General features: G+C 32.8%; 2 protein-coding genes and 1 long non-coding RNA gene across 6 annotated transcripts; 2 read left to right on the forward strand and 1 right to left on the reverse strand.

Moving 5' to 3' along the window:
- Positions 1–272: 272 nt before the first annotated feature.
- LOC124412903 (REST corepressor) lies at positions 273–8,922 on the reverse strand. 3 transcript variants are annotated; one of them, XM_046893112.1, is made up of 10 exons: positions 8,681–8,922; positions 7,640–7,702; positions 7,270–7,344; positions 5,936–6,150; positions 5,484–5,666; positions 3,823–3,933; positions 2,565–2,653; positions 1,911–2,085; positions 831–1,145; positions 273–738 (listed from the first exon to the last, which is right to left on the reverse strand). In XM_046893112.1, exons 1-10 carry the CDS (start codon positions 8,781–8,783, stop codon positions 649–651), a joined length of 1,419 nt encoding a protein of 472 aa, XP_046749068.1. In that variant the 5' UTR covers positions 8,784–8,922; the 3' UTR covers positions 273–648. The 3 variants fall into 3 exon arrangements, with proteins under 3 accessions (XP_046749068.1, XP_046749067.1, XP_046749069.1); XM_046893111.1 differs by having other exon boundaries at positions 7,640–7,708; XM_046893113.1 differs by lacking the exons at positions 1,911–2,085; positions 2,565–2,653 and having other exon boundaries at positions 7,640–7,708.
- On the forward strand, positions 1,145–2,530 carry LOC124412909. Its single transcript, XR_006929833.1, has 3 exons — positions 1,145–1,221; positions 1,923–2,120; positions 2,236–2,530. It is a non-coding gene; the product is annotated as an uncharacterized LOC124412909 (long non-coding RNA).
- Positions 8,923–9,639: 717 nt separating the features above from the next.
- LOC124412902 (diphthine--ammonia ligase) lies at positions 9,640–18,703 on the forward strand. Of its 2 annotated transcripts, XM_046893109.1 has the most exons (15): positions 9,664–9,705; positions 9,787–9,865; positions 10,167–10,404; positions 11,604–11,788; positions 11,864–11,937; positions 12,437–12,617; positions 13,320–13,411; positions 13,478–13,568; positions 14,217–14,391; positions 14,916–15,083; positions 15,347–15,648; positions 15,743–15,904; positions 16,106–16,271; positions 16,469–16,570; positions 16,788–18,703. In XM_046893109.1, exons 3-15 carry the CDS (start codon positions 10,290–10,292, stop codon positions 17,090–17,092), a joined length of 2,118 nt encoding a protein of 705 aa, XP_046749065.1. In that variant the 5' UTR covers positions 9,664–9,705; positions 9,787–9,865; positions 10,167–10,289; the 3' UTR covers positions 17,093–18,703. The 2 variants fall into 2 exon arrangements, with proteins under 2 accessions (XP_046749066.1, XP_046749065.1); XM_046893110.1 differs by lacking the exon at positions 9,787–9,865 and having other exon boundaries at positions 9,640–9,705.
- Positions 18,704–20,115: the final 1,412 nt, after the last annotated feature.

The following is a 20,115-nucleotide window of genomic DNA, read 5'->3' on the forward strand; positions in this document are numbered from 1 at the left end:
TCGGCAATAAACCGTTTCCAAATATAATTCGTACGTCGCACCCGTAAACGCAACTTCAACTGCATCTGACCCTTAAAATTTAACATCTTATACAAAATGATAAATGTCTACAACATGTTGCAGATTACTCTGCACAACTACATCGTGATTACATATACCTATTTTTATATATTGGCTTGATCAATACAGCCTAACCTACTCATACGAATTAGTTATAAATGATATCGTGATTCCAGAATTTTCTAGGTAAAAGTGATTTTACTTCATAATGATTTTACCTGTTACCTGACTGTTGCAGGTTGATTATTTTCGTTTCATATTCAGACAGAACAGCTAAATACCATTATCCAATAAAATTTTTCTCTGTTACACCTTTTTTGTTTCAATACTTTTTTTTTTTTTTTCTTTTCTTTACAAATTGAAGATTGTGACCATTTTATTTTTATATTACAATTGGCCTTCTTATACATATACAAATATCTTGATAATGGTAGTAACTAAACTGTCAGAAAAGAATGACAGTCCTGTGTTGGCTATCAAGTGATCAATTGATTATGATTTTTACTAATTTTTTAAATATGACATAATTATGTTGCATCAAGTTTGAGTTTAATGTAATAATTTGTTATTTTTGTCAGTGCTCATTTGCTATTTAGTCGTTTGTCCTGGCGTGACAGTAGCTTTTGCTTTTTGAGACGTCTCCGCATTTTCACTATTCTGCACTTGATCGACCTCCATCTGAAAATTGAATAATAAACATTTCATTAACATTCACATGACGACAACGAGGTACGAATGAAGGAATACAGCGGAATATTTCTATCTCAAACCTTTTCGTCCTTTTCATCATCGATTAAGATGGGTCCGTTTTCTGCCTCATATTCTTTTAGAACTGCATCCAAATTATATCTTCGTCGATAATTAACAAAGAAGGATCTTAGGTGGGCTTCTGTCTTAGTACCAATCACGTCGGCGATAGCAGAAAAGTCTTTTCCATATTTCCTAACTCCTTGAACAGCTAGTAACAATTCGTCATTTGTCCAACGTGCATTAATACGACTGGAAACTTCCGGTGGTCGTAAGTCATCGATACCATCAGTTGTCTTCCGTTTGAGAGCACTTACTTGCTGTTTGTTCGATTGTATCTATCAGAAAAACAGAAAATCAGTTTTATATATGATATTATTCAAATGTTAAAAACTGAAGGTAAAAAGGGTAATAGTGAGTACGTTTGTGCATATGTATAATATCAAAGGCTGATACGAGTAAATGAAGGCTGTTTTTAGGAATTTGTTTGCCTAATTAGATAAACACAAAATATGTACCGTAAGTCCTAATTGACTAATTTATTTTGAGTAGCAATATAGATATCTGGATGATAGAGGACTACTTTGTGTTTACAGGCACGGAATATACGGAATAAAATGACTAAAGCATTCAAAACAACCAATTGGGGATCTATTCAGTGCAGTATAATAAATATATAAGTAAGTAGGTATCAACGAAATAGCATATTGATAAACTATTTAATCGTACACAAGTAAAAGTGTTTACAATATCTGTCTCAAACTTTGCAATTAATGTAGTATATCAGTTGGTATGCAAGAACATAAGAATGCTTAGCAATGAAGAGAACATTGGTTATGAAAACATGCAACAAGCAATAGTTATGACTGGTTTGTTACTTTCTTGGAGAAAAACACATATCATTCAAAATTTCGATGCAATATGCATATGGGTAAATGATATAGGTGTAACGCTCAGGGGATATAAGAAATTAAAAGGTTAAAAGTAACTAAAGAACTGTAGTTAATTTAAAAGCTTATAAAAATGTATCCACACGATGGGGCTTTGGTTTTGTTTTGTCTTGCTATTTAATTCCTGTTTTTTAAATTTTATTTATAACGTACTTGGCGTTTCAGGCTAACAATTTCGGTGTCAATGGCTTGCAGACTGTTGTTTGCCTGGTTTGGCTGGCCAGCTAATGCTGCTAGATCGTCATGATTGACGACCAATCCTCGTGGTGGTTTTCTTTTGTTCGAACGACCTGGCACAGAGCTCAGGGGCCTGGCAACTCCAGTACGCCTAGACGATGGAGAAATGTAACTATTGTATCCCGAGTAAGATTTCATTCTGCTTTATGACCACAGAATCATGTTTTTTCCCCTCTTTTTGCCTCTCTGCCAATTTTTAATTGAAATATTTATAAGGTTTCTATCCGTTTCCTGTTCTAAGTTTCTCAGCGTGAGATTACAGGGTACAGAATGGGTAGTAAAGTTCAGAATGACATGATACTTGGAAAATGGATCTGAGAAATGGAATGAAGCTTGAAAAATGAAAATGAGTGATACTGCTAATGTCGTTTCAATTCTCATTTGGATTGTATGGCTTCGATGTGGATTACAGTATATTTGCATCTAGCTGCGATAAGCAACGGTGCTATCCAGATTGATTTTAATTCGTTAATTACAAGAATAAAAACAATAATAAACTATCCGCGATACACAGTGAAATGTCGTTTCAATCATATTTTTTATAATTATTTGACGTTTTAGTTCACTGACCTCCAGTGCAGATAGCAGCTATGACACGCATGTCCCTTGGGCGTTGTACGAACGCTATGACAAGCGACACCGCAGTTGCTACACGCCCCCTACAAAATACAATAACCCTTTTAAAACAAATTTGGAACAGATTCCCATCATAAAATTTCGAAAATTGCATTCGATAATCAGACTGTACAAATAGATGTTTTTGAGAGAAAACTTGAACCGATACGAAAATTTTAGATTATAAATACAAGATTTTTTCGGCTTAACAATGCTTACGTTACGAGGAAATATCACTGCATTGCAGTGTTAGTCGATATCAAACAGAGTAAGATGTTGTTCCATATAGAATCACTAAATTAAATTGATATCTCTGTCCATTTGATATACTGAGACTATGGAGAGATTGAAGATTCAATGATTGTAATTGTGTTGATTTTAAAAGCAGTGTATTTGAGAAATTTCTGGTTCTTCTCTTATGAAATAATATGAGATTTTCCAACAATTATCAGCATACCTAATAACGAATAAGAGCGATATTTAATGTCAATATACTCATCAAATAATACAAAATCCAGTGTGTTTAGAATCTGACGCCCTTCAGCTACGTATGTGGACATAATCGATTAAGAAATTTCAATCTTTTTCACTCAAATGACTTCCGTAATTCAATTACTATGGATGAAGGAATTGGAAAAAAAAAATTATTTTTGTATTACAAAGTCTTGATAATGATTATACTTGGTAAAACGATGTCCGTTGAATGTTTCGTGAAATGAATTTTGTAACAGATGCAAATTTTTTAACTGGGTTCAGAGAGTTAAATACTTTGCAGAAACTACAGGGTTTTGACAGAAGACCGTATTTTCCTGGGGTCCGCGTACAAGTGTCAAAGTCCTGGGAATGTATAGTAAATATCGCTTTGCAGAAAAAGCAAAAAGCTTGCGGCCTTCTAGATGGCTAACAGTTCGTCTGATATAAGAATCCATTTTTTTAGGTATGCTTATAATTGTGAAAAATTCTGACATATTCATTTGCTGGGAATATGATCCGTTGTCTGTTCCAAGTTTGAAAATAATAAAAATGAAGCCTGTGATTTGAAGCAAGCTATGAAAATTTCGTTTACTCGCGTTCTTTAGACGGGGTTAATACTTGATAGAATGCAAACTGTAGGATCAATATGAATAGGGTAGATATAAAATTTCGGTAGGACTACTGTGGAATATACGAAGCGAACTAGCCTACTCAAGTGGGGTAAGGCTAGGTTGGGTACCTGAACCTGAGGCATGTTTTCCGAGTCGGACGAGGCCTTGGCATCACCGCCTTGGCTCCCCTGCACAGCTTGGTTTTTTCCACGACGTATTCCGCGGTGGATCGTCCACTTCTAGAACGTTCCACATTCGTTCACACTATAGCCTAACTTTAATTTAATCTTTATGCAACGAAAAGATGGCCTAAATTCTCAAGTTTAAAATGACATTTCACAACAAGTCATATGGGATATGCAAAGTGAAGGATTAAATTTAATTCGACTAAAAAATGTATCAAATAAAATTATTGTCAAATTTTTTTATGTCTCGTTATTATGAAGTTTTTTTAACTCCACAAATATTATTATTTCTGATCACAGTATCTCTATAATGGCAATCACAATTGGATACTTTTTCTAGCCAACTTCAGGACCGATGTAGTACATGTAGCTATAATTAATGAACTAGGTTGATCTTCGTTGGTTCAACAGAATTTATCGAAAGATGATTGATAATACCATGCAGAAGCCAATAACTACATTGCATTCCATGTACTGAACATGACTTTCGCTCAATTTTCGAAATAGCAATACACAATGACCTATTATTAAAGCTGATACCATCTTTTCGCAATTTTTACTTTTTAAATTGGATAATTATATTTAGTTTGTTCAGTTTCCTCTTCTACCACATTCATTTCTCTATATTATACTTTTAAAATGTTATCGTGTGGTGGATACATTTTTATTATCATTAATATATAAGTTAGTAGAGTGATCCAATAACCATTTTCGAACTCGTTTAAAATGCAATGGAGAAGAAAAAAAATGTATGATAGAAGAGATAAGGTTGCGGAAAAAGTCAAAACACATATATAGCGCATCGCACTTTATCCATAGATAAAATTATAGGTATGTATAAACTTATCGAACCAGACTGTAGCCCACTATATGTATATGCGCGAAAACATTTGTGCGGCAAATTGCTCCAAACAAAACAGAATGTTTTGTAGGAAACAATAGTAGTTTAAAGTTCTCAAGTAAATCGAATAAAAAAAAAACCAATTCATATCGTATTTTTTGAATGAGCCCATGAAATAAACCTGATACATTTCATCAGTAGAACAATAGTATGAACCCTGCAGCAAACGAAATGATAACAGATCGTGATGTATACTGATGTATACATCTTTGCTATTTCAATCATTTGACAATATTAATAGGCGGCGAAAAAATTATCTTTAAGGAAGCTTCCAATATTAAATTCCACATAAAAAGTTACAGACATGCGTTAATAGATCAGGCGAGCTATTGCAAAGTTAGATTTCTCTTAGTTCCGAAATGCTAGATCAATATTTAGATTCAGAATTGAGATGTTTTCTAATAGAGTTACGATGGTCGGCAAAAACGTCATTTTCTTTTAGCAACATTCTATAGACTATTGTTGAGATAATAGCAGAATTTTGTACGGTATTTCAAATGGTAGTTCAAATGAAAAAAAAATTATTATCTAACATTATTTCTGATAATTTTCTAAACAGTAACACGTAATATGAGATCAACATAATTTCAATACTTAGGCAGTATCATTCAATGGATACTGAATAATAAATTAGAATCGAATACTGGTCACACATGCATAAGATACTTGGATCAATAAAATAATTGAAAAAGAGGCAACTTACTTTATCCTCTGACTCACTATCGGTATTGGAACCAAGCTCGCTTCCATTTTCACTACCGTTTTCACCTTCTTTTCCCCCGCTATTTAATTTTCGAGCTTGTCTATCCATCAACGACGTTCTAGTTCTCGTTTTCTTCCAACTATAGTAATACTTCACGAGACTTGCAATAGACTTGTCTGGAAGCTAATAATATGAAGTTTTATTAGCATTATATTCATTGGGTACAAAACATTGATGAATAATTAACAAGTGAAACAGTGAAAAGTCAATTATTAAAACCTCTTCACCTAATGTATCCCTTAAATTCATGTTGTCTGGTTTAAAACAGAGCTAAAATAGATATTTATTGAAAGTCATTTGAATGATATAAAGTAAATGCGTCACCAGCATAAATTTTACTAGAAGCAAAATTGAACGTATAATCTAGTAACTAAATTATAATGTGTACATACCATTTGACGAATACGATGAAAACTTTTTCCGTGAAATTGAAAGGCTTGTTCAAACAAAACTTTATCTTCGACGGTCCATTCATCAGGGAAAGGTGTGAAATTCGCCAAGTCCAGAACAGCTCGCTCTAAATTATGTTTATGCCAAAAAAGCATTCCTAAAGCTTGTTCTCCGTTATAGCCGTATTTTTCTTTCGCCAATATAATGTATTCATCCACTGCGAATAAAACATCGATTCATGAAGTTATGCAAAAAATTACAATCTCTTAAAATGTAAGAAATACCATTGCAATGAGCTGAATCAGAGCTAACAATCACTCGTTTTAAATGACCAATTATATTAAGTAATTATACAAGAAAGAATTTTGGAAATCTGATCTAATTTACTGAAAGCGATGCATTCTTTTAGAAACAAAGAAATAAAATTCTTGTGGCTTGATCGACTGTATTGTGTTAAAAGAATTTCTTTGAGGATATAGTTTTAGGTTTTTAATAAACATTTCCTTAGTTTTCCAGTAATGGAATAATATTCAAGTTTCCTGGCTTTTAAGGTCACTAATCAACTTTAAGAGGATGCTATAGTTATATATGACGTTAACGTTACTTACTTTTAGAACTATCGAAACCTACGCATCACTTCTACATACAAGGCCGAATACGAATACCCAAAAAAACGTTATTTTACACAATAATGATACCAAGAAATTTATTTCTGTTTAACCACTTATTGTAAGAATACATTTTCTGACCTTATTCTAGCATGAAACAAAAATGTTTTTGCATATTTTGTTCGGCATTGAATATAGAATTGCACTGACTGCAACATTTTAACATCAATGATGCGTAAGGTTCATTGGTAGTCAAAAACAAACATTTTACTCTGTCAGTAAGAGGGTAGCGACAATTTTGATAAAATAAAAGTTCCTGGCTTTTACCATCAAAAAATTCAGAATCCCCTGATCTTTTTCCACAAAACTTGGGTAATGTTAGCCAGCTTTTATAATCAAAAGCTCGAAAAATTGGTAGGGAGATGTATAGAAACTATACAATACCATTTCCGAAAGCGAGCACTACGAAGCATAGTTCAAATTTGAAAACAATTTATAAAAAAAAGTACATTTTTTCATGTGGACCATCATAATTCCCTGACTATTCCCATTTTTTCGGTGTTTCTGGTCTGTTGCTACCCTGAGTAAAGACTGACTATAGCATTCTCTTTAAATGATCAAGTGCTGTTAGTCATTGAGGATTCATTAGTTTAGATAAATATTCCAACAGCTTATTTCAATGATAAAATTTCGTCAGTCTCATAACCGATTATTAAAGGATGATTTACATTTTTGATCAGGTATATCAGTTGTTGGAGACCAAACAAGTAGTGCTCTGTCCGGGCATTGGTCCAAACGTCGTTCTGAAAATAAAATGCCTTTGTTAGTTCGGACAATATAAATATTTTTCAGCTTGTTTAATAAATATGGTAGATTAATAAAAACTGGATGCTAGCTGCTATAGTTCACCTAATATCTACATTATTATGACATCATTTCAACTCTCCTCTTGAGTGTTTATTAAAATTCTATACATGTTCTATACATGTTTTGAGAATGAGAGATATCAAATGGCTGAAAACCTGTGGGATGTTGATTTTGCTAAACCAAATAGGCGTAAAATGATGCTAGTATGTGAGAAAATAAGGAACTACTCACCATTGAGAGGGATAAATTCTGGAACAATAACTTGATAGTCACGACCGACACGTATTTTCTCTGCTGGAACTTGAAAAATTTAATATAAATTATCCACACGCTCAATATTTATCATAGTGAATAAGCACAACGTTTCACCCACTGAAAACTGGGAATTAAAATATTCCAACGTGAGAGAAAGGTGCAAGCGCATATGATTCCGAATAAATATTCATGTAATCGAATTAATCGCTGCGAGACACTAGAGTTTAATTTCTATCATTGTTGGCGTACAAAGCATACGGTCAAGTTTTGAGTCGAAATAAAATTATTAAAATGCAACTATCCTTGCAGGGAAAGAAAGGTCTGTAGATCTGCCGAATATGCAATAAACAATAATCAAGGGTTTTAAAATCCTTGATACGAAAAGAATTTAGAATATGAAATGCGAAAAAATTTGTTTTATTCAATCCTCCACATGATAGTTTAAACAATAACCAACAGATGGCTGCAATATTATATTCGAACAAAATATCAAAGTCACAGATTTAAGTTTTATACGTAAAATTTAATTAACTGCATAGTCGGTTTATTTATCCTTCTTTCTTCTAACAAAACTTTCTTCAGCCGAATATTGCTTTGGTAAGTCGTGAAAATCGATTAAGTAAATGAGATAAGAACGCGACGAACGGATGAATATAGAATAAAGCGTTAAGGGCATCTGATCGTTAACATACATATACATACGATTGCATTTTTTTCCTGTCTCACTAGTATTGCCCAGCATCGGACCAAGATACATGTGAATTTCTTTACGAACTTAATATATTAAAATAATTATTTCGATCAGTAGTATGTACCAGACTATTCACGATTGTATTATTAAAAAGGCAGGGCGCGCTGTTTGAAGATCCGAGGACGAATTTTCGTTAACGATCGATAGCGGATAGACGGTGGACCCTATAACTATTTATACAAGATTGAGCTATTAAACTCTTATTTTATAATCATTTGATAATTGTTCTTATAAATAAAAGTAATCAGTTGATACATATTTCGTACCTCCGTCCTCCTCGCTGGACGACTCCGTCTGCCCATTGGGGCTGGGGCCTCGAGATCTTCGCCCATTTCGAACATTGTCCGTGTTTCTTTCAGCCAAAACCATATTCGGTTATTAGGTAATTGATGAACACAGTACTTGCTTACTTGCGGGGTGCAATAATCTACAGAAACGCGATTGAATCTCAGGATGAAAATCGCAGCTTGATGAGCATACGACGATCCCTGGCGATTCGTTGCTTTACGCTCCGTACGACCGTAGGGAAAGTAAAATGGCCGCAAGTATCTCAATTCCTATTGGCTGGTGGTTAATTAATTGCGATAGTAACAATTTTTTACTTTCAAGTTAACAAGTATTGAATAGGTTGAAGTAACATTGACTGCCGTTATTATTTTATTATTTAGGACCCACCAAACTTCGTTGCAACGATATATTTATTTCGTAACAGGTGAAATACCATGCGTCTTGATTTCAAAACTTGTAGGCAATGACATACTTTCGACCAATCAGCTCGTGGTCCATTCGGGGAACACTTCAGATACATGCTTTTTTTTTAAATCACTGAAAGATAACCGTAATTTTTACAAATTTTATTCTGCGATGGGTGGAAAGATATGTCCTCAAAGTTCTACCTGTTGCACGAATGAAAATATTTCAATAATAAATAGTCTTCGCTCATTTGTTCGACGAGTATACCTGGGTGACGTCACACGCTACGGTCAACCGGTATACATCTGTGAATCTCTCGCCTTATGAGATTTCACTCAAAATTTGACGAGAAACGGTAAAATACGATACATAGTCAATCGGGATGGTTTTTCCAATCATTTTTTAAGGTTTGAGAGTCTGAATCAGCAATATTCCGCTGAAATTAATATTACAATTTAAAACTAACCCTATTTTGGTAGGTTCAATAAATTCACAACAGATGTCACTGGTAAAAATATTGCAGCTGCTGTGAGTTGCTGATGGTTGCTGATGGCTGACGGAGTTCACCGTCCCAGTGGGTTTCGTAGCCAATTTTAATGTAAATACTGAATCTATTGACAATTCAACATTATATTCAGGTTATTCACGATCATTACTAGGTTTAACATGTCTCGCATAGTTCTACAGTAGTCGACATTACATAAATCAGGGTATTTTCATCGTCGGCAATAACCAACAAATACATACCATCGTTTCAGGTATCTTTTTTCGCAATATGTTTGATTATTGATAATAATTTCTTGAGTGATTAAAATATTTGCCTGTATTGATAAATGAGGATAGAAAGTTATTGTTGTATCATAATACCGCTGATCGATACAACCCATTCAATCTCGTGTGTTTGCAAAAATTGTTATTAATTACTAAGGGTCTACTGCTCCTACCAATAAACAATATACGATACCTATTTGTCCGCATACAATAATTCCAATAACGTACGTTGCCGTAATTTTTCATCCCATTGTAAATAATATTTGAAACATTCCCAATTTTTAACAGATGATTGCCTGAAATAATCCACAGCCAACCGATTACCCCTGGTACTTGAAGAGTTCAGTCTGGAACTTTGGAAAAAATTCTTGACAAAAAAGAACTGATAACATCACCAAAAGCGATTTGAAAATGAGGGTCGTAGCTTTGATCAGCGGTGGAAAAGACTCCTGCTTCAATATGATGCAGTGCATAGCTGCTGGCCACGACATCGTTGCTTTAGCTAACTTATATCCAATCGAAAAAGGTAGGTTCTAGTTTTACGTAGTTACAGGCATAAATAGAAACCTTCTGCTGGGCGAATAGAAAGTTTTATAGTAATTTACAATCTTCTCAGGCAAGGTGAGGTAATTTTTTCGTAATGCCTTCTCATAAACAGATAGTCTCTGACCTGATCTCAGAAGTGATGTCAATTTTGTTACGTTATTTATATACTATTGATCAATTGTACATGCAAGCCAACTTTGTTGTGACGGGGCATTAGTACTTCACAATAATACATATTGAGTATTGAAAAATATAATTTTCTAGTTATTTTGCATAATCAAGGACGATGAAATGCCTGTTCCTCATGCGTTGATTTAATCAATTATACACATATTGTTTCACTGATTTTTTTTTTGCGAATTTTCCCGTTTTTCTATATCTGCGTAGAGCTGATGGAGATGCGAGTTAGTAATATTAATGTACAAAACTTTGTGAAAAAAATAATTTGTAAACTCAGATCTTACAAAATTCGTGAAATTTCTTATAAATAGCATTACTCCTTCGGTATGTGTTTCCTTTTACATAATGTTTGATGCATTTGGTTTTTTCTGTATTTATAATTAAATTCCATTGGTTATCCATGGATTGAAATTGATTGTTATATATAATTCAATACAGCTGAAAAAATTTCTCACTTTCATACTTGTCCTCTTTTATGTCTTCTTACTATTTCACAAAGTCTGTTAATGTATTGTTAAAGAGTTGTTACAGGGAAACGTAGCGACCAAATATCAATTGTACTTATACCATTAGATAAATTTCATGTGTAATGAGATGATTGGATATACAAGCAATAACCCATATGAATTTCAGCTAGTATGTATCACTACTCACAAGTCGCTTCAAAATGTTTTCAAGTACGAATTTAACTCTCGGAGTACATTTTTTCGCGCTGGTTTGGTCTATTCTTAGTCTATGCCTTACTACAATATTAGCAATCAAGAAAAGAGAATATTATTCCAGTCTCATTCCACAAGATCCTTAGTTTATGTATAATAATGTTCAACATTAATATTCACATCCGCAGCGTTCTCTTTTCATTTTTTATTTAATGTATTTATACATTATACCTAATGCACTGAGTTCCCATATGCTGTTTTGTAAACTAAAGCCTTGAATAATTTTTAGGCACACTTTTTCAACTACAGAACTAACTTCATCTTTTCTTAACCTCTATAGATGAATTAGATTCTTTCATGTTCCAAACGGTTGGTCACCAAGGAGTAGAGTATCTAGGTGAAGCTATCGGTTTACCTCTGTACCGTGAACCAACATTTGGAAAGTCAAAAATGTTGGAAAAGAATTATTCACCTACGGATGACGACGAGGTTGAAGACTTGTACAGATTGCTGGTCAAAGTGAAGGTATTTAAACGTTTTTGCAAAATATGGCTAATATGAGAGTGTATAAGAGGTTTCAAATGAAACAAATGTTTTTAGGAGCGGGAAAATATAGAAGCAGTTGCCTCTGGTGCAATTCTGAGTGACTATCAACGCATTCGCGTCGAAAATGTGTAACTATCTAATGGATACTTTTAATAATGTAGGAAAAAATCTTAATTAATCGCAGTAATTGAAAAATGTATGATAAGACAAAGAGTTTCTGTTGATTGCGCTCTAAATACTCAGCAAGTAAACAAAACTCTAGAAAAAACAGTCTGTGATTGATTCGGATATGAAATGCTAATATTCATAGCCCATTTGTTCACCCAAGCTGGTGGTATAAGTCCGCTTAAAATAATCAATTCACCTCTATTCCTTATCAAGATGAGTTGTTTTGTTCTGATCGATGCTAGCAATATATTTGAAGAAACACTCAATTACTTTTAAAGGCGAAGTGAAGAATGATAAGAAATTGTATATGAGTTAAAGGTTGTTACAAGCAGCTGAGGTTCTGCCCAATAACAAATTCTGTCTATTGCCCAATGCCTATTGACTATATTCCTGTAAAAAGAGATAGGAGGAAAGGTATCAGGGTGTTAATGGAAAACAAAAATGTATACCCTGTTGTAGGTGCAGCCGCTTAGGCCTTGTTTCGTTATGCTATTTGTGGCGAAGAAGTCAGGAAGATTTACTGAAGGAGATGATCGAGTGTTCCGTTAATGCAGTTTTCATAAAAGTAGCTGCGTTAGGCTTAGAACCCCGGCACTTGGGAAAGTCCATTGCAGAAATGCAATCGCATCTTGCAAAAATGGTACGTAATTAACACAATCTGTACTTAATCTCTTTCATCTACAAGAATTGTAATTGGCAACTAATCTATACGTACATATTTGACTTTTGAATTGAATGAAATTTGCATCTTTATAATAATGCTCACTCAAAAATATGAAGATGATATGTAGCGTTCAAAATCGAAAATTGTCTATACTTGATAAATAGTTCGAGACACCGAAGTGGCGTTTATTCATTTCAATCAATTACATTCAAATTCATTTTTTCTTAATCGTACAACCGAACTGACTGTAAGTAATTGTGAAATTCATGTCAGCTATTTTGAAAGCAGTACCTTCAGCTTTGCCTAGGAAACAAAAGTTATCATTAGGTATATAGTTTGACAACACACACTTGTATGTATTTTTGGAATGAGAGATGAGAATGGACATACATAGTTGGGTTGTGTAATTTCTTCTTATGTAAGCCTGTGAAGGCCAATATCATATATTTATTTGAACATTTAATTTACGAAACTTTGTGAAGTTTGATATACTCCTAAATAATAATATTTATTTTTATAATTAAACATTAGTTGTCTACAAATTTATCAAAACTCATCTATAATTAAAATACAAAGTCGTTTAACACTCTGCTTTGATATCTGATACCCTGTAAGTGTATGCCTTTAAGTATATATATATTGTTGTAAAAACATCACAAGCGTTCTTCGTATTTGCAGAAAGAAAAATATGGTGTCAACATATGTGGCGAGGGTGGGGAGTACGAGACTTTTACCCTAGACTGTCCATTGTTTATCAAAAGCATTATAATGTAAGTTAAAGTTGAATTTACATTACAGAGAGTAATCAGTAGCAAAACATATTTATATATTTTCAGAGACGAGTATGAAAGTGTTGTTCACTCTAACGATGACATAGCGCCTGTCGGATACCTGAATTTTAAAAAGATCCATTTACAAAATAAGAATGTAAGTGGAAATAAGCAATTTTTCCGTCCAGCATTATTCTAAAACATGATTTGTGGTACAACCATTGCTGTAGTTTATTCACTGTGTCTGTATTTTGTAAGGGATGGGAATAGGCTTGTGTTGTACATTCAGAATCTTACAGTATTTCTGTACGTTGATACCGGAAGTTTAACTGACTTAGGAATACTCCACTGTTCGTTCTAAATATTATTGAGTATTTTCAATCCAATTTCAAGTAGCTATTAAGTGCTTGTATGCGGGATTGATTAAACGCTCATTTCATTTAGTATTTTATTTTCTCAATTGATATTAAATAATGTTTACTAAAAGGGTATATTGTTCTATCGTTAGGAGGTTTCAGTAAGAACACTATCCCTATCGTTTTGATCGTGATTACATACGTTATTATCAGTGAATTTCAAGATATATGATGAACAATTTTTTATTGACTGAAACTAAAAAAATTATTTTCTATGTTTATTCACATATTAATGAATGAATGAATAACTGGATCAATGATGAGGTTTATTATTCTCACAAAGATAAAGTTGTGCATTGTATCTGCTATGCATGTAAACAACAATTGAACTTAGCATTGGAATTCGCATATTATTATAACAAATAATTAATGTAACGATAATATTGCAGAATGGTATAGAGGCATTATCATTGCAAGAGAGGTTACAGTTGGTATCCATAAAGTGCCCATCTGACTACATTGATGAAATAGTCAGACCAGAGTTACAAGATGGCTGTAATTTATCGGATGACGAAAATGAAGAATCTGAAAGTGATAACAAATGCTTAAAGACATCAAACTCTGGTATATTGGTTTTATCATACATTTCGTAAACGATATTTGAAGTTTACCACAAGATACAATTACAAAATTCTCCAAACACTCGCATAAGATGTACAAATATGACATATTTTCTTGTTTTAATATATTAAAGTCACCTCAGAAAGTCTAATGAAACCTGTATACTAATTGTTGCACTTCTATCCGTCTAATTAATGATTAGTGAATGTTTGCATCGTTTCGTAAATCAAGGCCTAGATTAAAATTTGGAGAAACTTTTGGAGTGGAAAATTTCGAAAGATTATATCGTTACTTAAACTAAACATCGCTTTCTTTATTTTATACTTTACACAAAATATTAGGTGATTTAATCATCTAGCATATAAATTTGACGTCAAGTTTTTTCCAATTACTTTTTTCCATTGCAATGCTTTACCGCTTATTAAATTTGTTTATGAAATTATCCGTGAAAATAATAGAAACAGAGTCTTTTGTCATTCAATACATCACGTATTCTGATATTGAAAATTGAAATTGCTGTTTCCTAGGTCAATTCAACCCACCAAGTCCGATGGAAATTATGTACGATGATGAAGATTATCCAGACGTACCTGTTTCAAATAGAAATCAAACTGGCTGGTTCTGGTTTGGAGGAGTTGTTGGAAAAAATCCTGATCCAAAACTTGCCACGGAGGAAGCCTTGGACAAATTAAGCAGTAGGTAAAATTTAATACTTCCTACTATTCAATTTAACTCAATGCTGTATATGTCACTGGGGAAAAAAATCCTATTATCTAATCAGCAGATAATTTATAGAATACTGATTTAATTTTGCTCCATTGTTGAACATCCAGATGTTTACTTACAATGTTTGTAAAAGTTCAACTTGTGCTGCAGCCAATATTTTCTTTGTGAATTTGCAAGATTCAATCAATTCTGAGAGAACGATTTAAAAATTATAATATCAAACTTTTTTCAGATCTAGTCGAAACGGAAAAGCTTAAGATTTCAGATATTGTTGCAGTAACATTGTATATAAAAGATATGTCGAACTATTTATTAATAAACGAAGTCTACATCTCGAGGTTGAGTAACGTCAACCCACCGGTACGCGTGTGCATTGAGTGCCCATTAAACGTACCTATCGTCTTAGATGCTTTAGCATATAAAGAAATTCCACAAATAGGAGACAACAAAGTTCACAAAAGGCACACGATGCATGTACAGAGTATAAGTAATTGGGCACCTGCTAATATTGGACCATACTCCCAAGCTATTCGAGTAAGTAGTGATTTATTTTTGTGTTTTCAACTCACATGCAGTACAGTACAATAGCAAATAAACAGATCGCTTATGAATCATTAAACATTTTTAGGTCGGAGATATTATTTCTGTTGCTGGTCAAATACCTTTAGTTCCTGGGAGCATGACGATGTTGGATTTAAATATCAAAAGACAATGTCGGTTAACATTGAGGCATATCAACCGAATTGTTAAAGCAATGGATGCCAATACACAGCTCAGAGATATTGTACAGGTAAGCGAAATTGAACGATTCCTCAGAGATGAACAGAGAGAACCTTTGATAAACATTTATAAACTTTATTCTTTTTTTTTTTTTAGAATTAAACGTAATCTGGAGACATCCAAAGCCGTTATTCGTGTAATTTTCGTTCAATCATTTATCATTAGTGATACGTCCATGGTATTAAATTCTTGCATTCATCTTGTCTTGCAGGGTATTTGTTTTTCGACACATCCTAGTTATATTCCTGACGCACGCAAAGAATGGGAAAAACGAACTAATAATGCAATTGTAGATTACGTTGTTGTACCAAACTTGCCACGAGGTGCTAAAGTCGAATGGTGTGTTTGGGCACATCGGGACAATAACCGTTTCGAATGTGAGTAAAGAGATAGTTGAAACTTAACAGAGAAATCATAATTTACTACTTCCATGAAAGTTGACCTCAATTTTCAATACATGTAAATAAACACTCTTATAACTTTGTACAAGTGTTACTACATATTTTTGTTTCCCAGCTAGTTTGGGCGAATTAGATATCTATTATTCACATTTGCGTTTTCACTTTCATTATAGATGAAGAAACTGGAAAATGTGTTGGTGATTTTAAAGTTGCCATAAGGCGACGATGGAATTATGAGAATAACGTATCTGCTATTGTATGTTACCTGTCGACTGGTGAGTAAATAATATTCCCTAATTAGATGCTCAAGGTTTTATGTGGATGGGATCAAAATATATTCAGTATTAGTTTTGAATACACAATAGAACGTTAATTTGATTTCTTGAGTGTATCAACTAGTTGATGATATTATGTTATTTCGTTAGAAGATGCCTTAATTGATATTATTCGTATCAACAATTAATGCTTCAGTATTTGATTACCAACTTGCAGGATCTTCAAATTCAATGGGAAACCTGGCGGTAGACACGAATCTGAGTTTTGCTGAACTTAATGCAGCCGAACTTACAGAAGCTTTCGAATATCTTCTATGTAAGTTGACAAAAGGTTCACAAACTGTAAATCCTACTTGTAACTTAAGAATATTTTATAAAGTGGGTAGCTCACCAGGACCAAATTTTATTCAAAGCGTTCTGTCAAGTTTTGAAAGCCGAAATATAGTTACCACCATAATCCCAACGACTCATCTTCATAATTACAGCACTTTTTTATCAATTTGCGGTATCAGGCATGAATAATAGTTTTGTTGCTTAACAACTTGGTCAATTATTTATATAAATTTTGAAACGCTTGATAATCTACGGATTATTACAGAAAGCCAATGCCCAAACGGATGTATTTTTCTTTTTCTTCTTTTTTTTTTTTTTTTTTGATTCACAAGTAGAAGTTTCTGAATAGAAATAGTTTTTCATTTTTTATAATGCTCGAGTACAAATTTTCTGGAATTAGTTAGTTACCTGTAACTGTATAATACTGTAGCTTAGACTCACCCCAGTCTGAATGAAAATCAAAATTCACCTAATATTACGTAGAATTTATTCTGATAATTTCCAATTTTTCTTATGGAAAACTTCTTTTTAAGGTTTACTGTTTTTTTTCTGAATACAAGTAGATTTTAGATTGGAAGATTTCATCTTAAGAATTGTTTTCTGAATATCCTTTCAAAGTCAAATTGGCATATAAGTAGGATGTCAGATCTTGTTTAGTTGTATTCAGTCGCAAAGACCTAGACTTATATTGAAAAAATTGCGGTATTTATACATGTAACAGCAGCATTTTCTAGATTATGTTTTTATGAATGCATTTTTGCTCAAACTATAGAGATTTGAAATGAACAATTTATAAATCAATTCTTATCAGGAGCATTGGCTATCTACTTAATTTAACATTTTTACTGTATAGTTGATATTACCGTGAAACGCTATTTCTCTCATGAGCCAGTTGATTGGTGATGAGCAAAGTTTTCTAATTAATTATTCCTAACGAAGAAAAAACTCTTCCACGCAGAGGGGGCTAAACTATTGGTTATTATGAATTATTGTATGATACCCTATCTAATCTCATGAATTTTACTTAAAATTAGAATTAAAGGAAAAGAATGCGTTTGGATATTTCTGTTACCCTATAATATATTCGTTAATATTCAATGAATAGTGTTTAATTTCGTTAATAATGATATATATACTACAATCATAAGATACGTTTAAAGTAATGTCACAATTAAACTGTCACATTGAATGAAAATAAAAATGCATCTTACTTCTCAGTAAAACGGATGCGATCTCTGTTATGTGTTTCCACATTTTTCCAGAATACTCTAGAAATGCAATATTCTTGTACAGTTGAAAAAGAAATAATGTCAGGATACAGTTTTTCTCATTTCAACAATCCAAAAACCTATCACAGTTGCTAACTGAAATGATTAAATACAGTAAAAATAAGGTTGCTTTGATCATAAAATATTGATAAATATTACTTGATCTATTTTCTATATAAAAAAATAACACTATTCTTATTAAAATTAATCCTAGATTATGTTAGCGATGGAAAGACTGAATATTTCACAATGGGCTCGTGATGCTCAAAAGTATCCCACATCAGAGTCACTTTTTCAACAGATTAACTCTTAATTTAATTAAGAAGCCCTACGTCAAAAATGCGGATTTATTATAGGGTTTCAGACAATTGTTTTTCTGGCGTATTTCGAAGATTTCATTTACCTCGATACTTGCAAGAAATTGATCTCAATTCAATTTAATAATACGTTTTTTTTCCCCTCTGTGTGGTGTTTGCTGATTGTCGATCACAATCTGTAAACTCTTAAATTATCTAAAACTCGCCTTAAGTTTGCTCAAAATCTCATTCTTTTCTCAAACACATCATCTGTGCGGATTGTTACACGTGTGTTCTTTATCTCATTTTTCAATTACATGTCACTGTTTATTTATCGTTTAAAATGAAAGAAAGTATGTGTATAAAAGTTAAGAACAGAGAACGGGATAATTCAATCCGACAGTTAATACGTTGAAGTAATGAACATCTATTATTCAAAATTATTGGAGCCTTTTATATATTTTGCTTTGTATGTTATTACAACTAATTAACTCATTACTGAAGAAATAATATTAGAAACGTTGATTGCAATGTCATTAAAATACTATCCAAGGATAGTGTATGTGTGATAACAGAGTAAAACCATTTATTATTGTTGTAACTACAACAGATTTCAAATTGAAACTTATCGTTAGATGTAAAAAATTGAAATCCACTAGTGTATGAAGTTTGTTCCATCTTGTAACGGGGATACCCAAATTATTTACACGGAAATTCAACAAGAAGAGACATGGATCTCAAAATCATGAACGATGAGATTGTTTTATTACCTTTGTGCAGAAAGCTAAGAATAGTGTAATCATAATAATTATGGATCATGTATTTTAGTATTCTACAGAGGCCTGAATATTAAACTAAGGCCCATAAAGCCACTAAACTAAGACCACTAAATGAAAGAAAAATTGCTTTTGCATATTATTTTCAGTCGAATGTAGATTTACTACATTGAGATATCAATTTTCATGGAGATTAACAAGATTGGAAAATTTCTTGTTAACAATTACAATTTTTGTTTGTCAGATTTCATTTATGCAGATGTCAATTCGTTTATTAAGGGGAAACATATGAGTAGAATTTTCAAAAATCATTTTTAGTTTCGATTTTCTGAAAGTTTGAAGTATGAAGAATATTGTGCGTAAATTTTATGACGAAATTCCAAAAATTGTTAAAGTTATGGGTGATTCACTGACAGGTGGTTGAGTGGCCCGACTGGTTTTTTCTAAAACGTCAGTCTACCGTTGACTGTGCAGCAGTGAATGTATTTTCTTTTGCATCGCAGCTTTATAAAAATTAAACAGTTAACTGGAAAACAGATATGGCGAGAGGAATCGCAAAGATCAACTAAAAAAAAAGCCACCTGTAACTGGTAATATAGCTGAAAAAGGTGGCAGTTATATGAGTGCTTCGGCGAAAAAAGTGCCAAAATCACTAGATTCAGAACCAAGCATCAACCATAATATTGATTACCTAAATTATTCTAAATTTCATCGCAGTTTTTTCGTTCATCAGTTAAAATGTGAGATGCACAGAATGCCGAGCAGAAATTTATACAATAACAAAAATCTGTACTCCTAGTCTCAAATTCAACATGGAAATAGAGTGTCCTTGCAAGCGCCGAAGTGTACCTTCTTGCTCATATACCTATAAC

The sequence above is a fragment of the Diprion similis genome, chromosome 12, assembly GCF_021155765.1.
Source record: "Diprion similis isolate iyDipSimi1 chromosome 12, iyDipSimi1.1, whole genome shotgun sequence".
NCBI classification, from domain to species: Eukaryota; Metazoa; Arthropoda; class Insecta; order Hymenoptera; family Diprionidae; genus Diprion; species Diprion similis.